The following is a 1,372-nucleotide window of genomic DNA, read 5'->3' on the forward strand; positions in this document are numbered from 1 at the left end:
AATTGGATGATATTTTAACCCGGCGTTTTGGTTTGGAAGATATCAACAAAAAAACGTTTTGATGTTCTTTAAAAAAGCTTTTTCTTTAGGTATTCTCAAAAAGCCTGGAAAGGACGTGCAGATCTCACCAAGCTCCACCCTTCCAAAGCGCAGAAGTCAACTGCGGTGGCGAGAGTATCTTTTTCCATTTTGTTCAGCTCGCACAAGTCGAGAAAAATTAAGTTGAAAAGTGACCTCATATGAGGTCAAATGGCCTCATATGAGGCCATTTGTCACCTAGACACTAGGTACTGTACAAGCAACTTACCACTGCACTATTGGGCGACTCCGAAAAACATAAATTGTGTACACACAAATTTCCTTGTGTATGTGTGTCGTATTTTGTGCCTTGGCACGGAAATGCATGTGAACAAAAATTTGTGTAAGACACATTTAATGCCAATTCACCCTCAGTGAGGTGTCAGCACGTCGGCGGACGGATTGCGGTACCCCTTCACGCCCTATCCTATGATACCCAAATGAGAAATCTCCTCCTTGTTTTGCTGTTGCAACGCGCAAAAAGGCAACGCACCATCACTTTTCGTCACCGCCTCAACACGGAAGGGCGAAGACGACGAGACAGGCGGATAACAAGGAGTGCATTGCAACACCCCTCTACATCTCCATTTGCTAGTGGTAGGAGGGGTTGTTGCTGGGACGAAGGAGCCGCCGGCTTGGGGACAAATATCGGGTGCTGGCTCCTCGTCGGAGTCGGCAACATGAGCCATGTAGACGTTGGGCTGCGGGGTTGGACAGCGGCTGATACGACGGAGGGAAAGTGTGGAGGGAGGCCAGATCGAAATAGGAATGAGGTTGCCGAGGGGTGGGATGGGTTGATCGGACAGATCGCAGAGAAATATTTGAGCACATGGTATGATATAGGGTGGTATAGGTGGGTGCGGATGTGCGTTTGTGTCTGTGCACAAACAATTACATCGGGAGGGGAACGAAGAGCAAATCGGCGGTTTGTGTATGCACAAACACCTCCGACTCAATCAAAATCGGCGGATTTGCGCATACACAAAATGTGTTTTTATGTTTTTCGGAGTCGCCCAGTACATGTTAAGAAAACCACTTGCACTTCTCTTCTCATCCATTCCGCATTTATGCTGAAAGGCAATGGCATGAATCCATCGCGATTTAAAAGCGCTCAGATGAATACACCCGTATATGGCTGGGCTATAGCTAGAGCTAACAGGTACATCCTGCCATTCTAAACGAAATTAGTGCTCATCGATGCGGGACACCGGGCCGTTCTGAACGCGCTTCGTCATTGGAAGGACGGGAATCGGGGTTTGCGTTTTGCATTTCGACGTTATGCGCACTACCCCTC

General features: G+C 47.9%; 1 protein-coding gene across 1 annotated transcript; it reads left to right on the top strand.

Moving 5' to 3' along the window:
• The first annotated feature begins 249 nt into the window (after nucleotides 1-249).
• On the top strand, nucleotides 250-456 carry CHC_T00001401001 (hypothetical protein). The gene has a single exon (XM_005711782.1). The coding sequence runs from the start codon at nucleotides 250-252 to the stop codon at nucleotides 454-456; it is 207 nt and encodes a 68-aa protein (XP_005711839.1).
• The last annotated feature ends 916 nt before the right edge of the window (nucleotides 457-1,372 follow it).

This window comes from Chondrus crispus, genomic scaffold, assembly GCF_000350225.1.
Source record: "Chondrus crispus Stackhouse genomic scaffold, scaffold_1, whole genome shotgun sequence".
Lineage (NCBI taxonomy): Eukaryota > Rhodophyta > Florideophyceae > Gigartinales > Gigartinaceae > Chondrus > Chondrus crispus.

Bases quoted from the DNA above. Each gene is read 5' to 3' on its own strand.
- CHC_T00001401001 (XM_005711782.1), top strand. From the start codon at position 250: ATGGCCTCATATGAGGCCATTTGTCACCTAGACACTAGGTACTGTACA.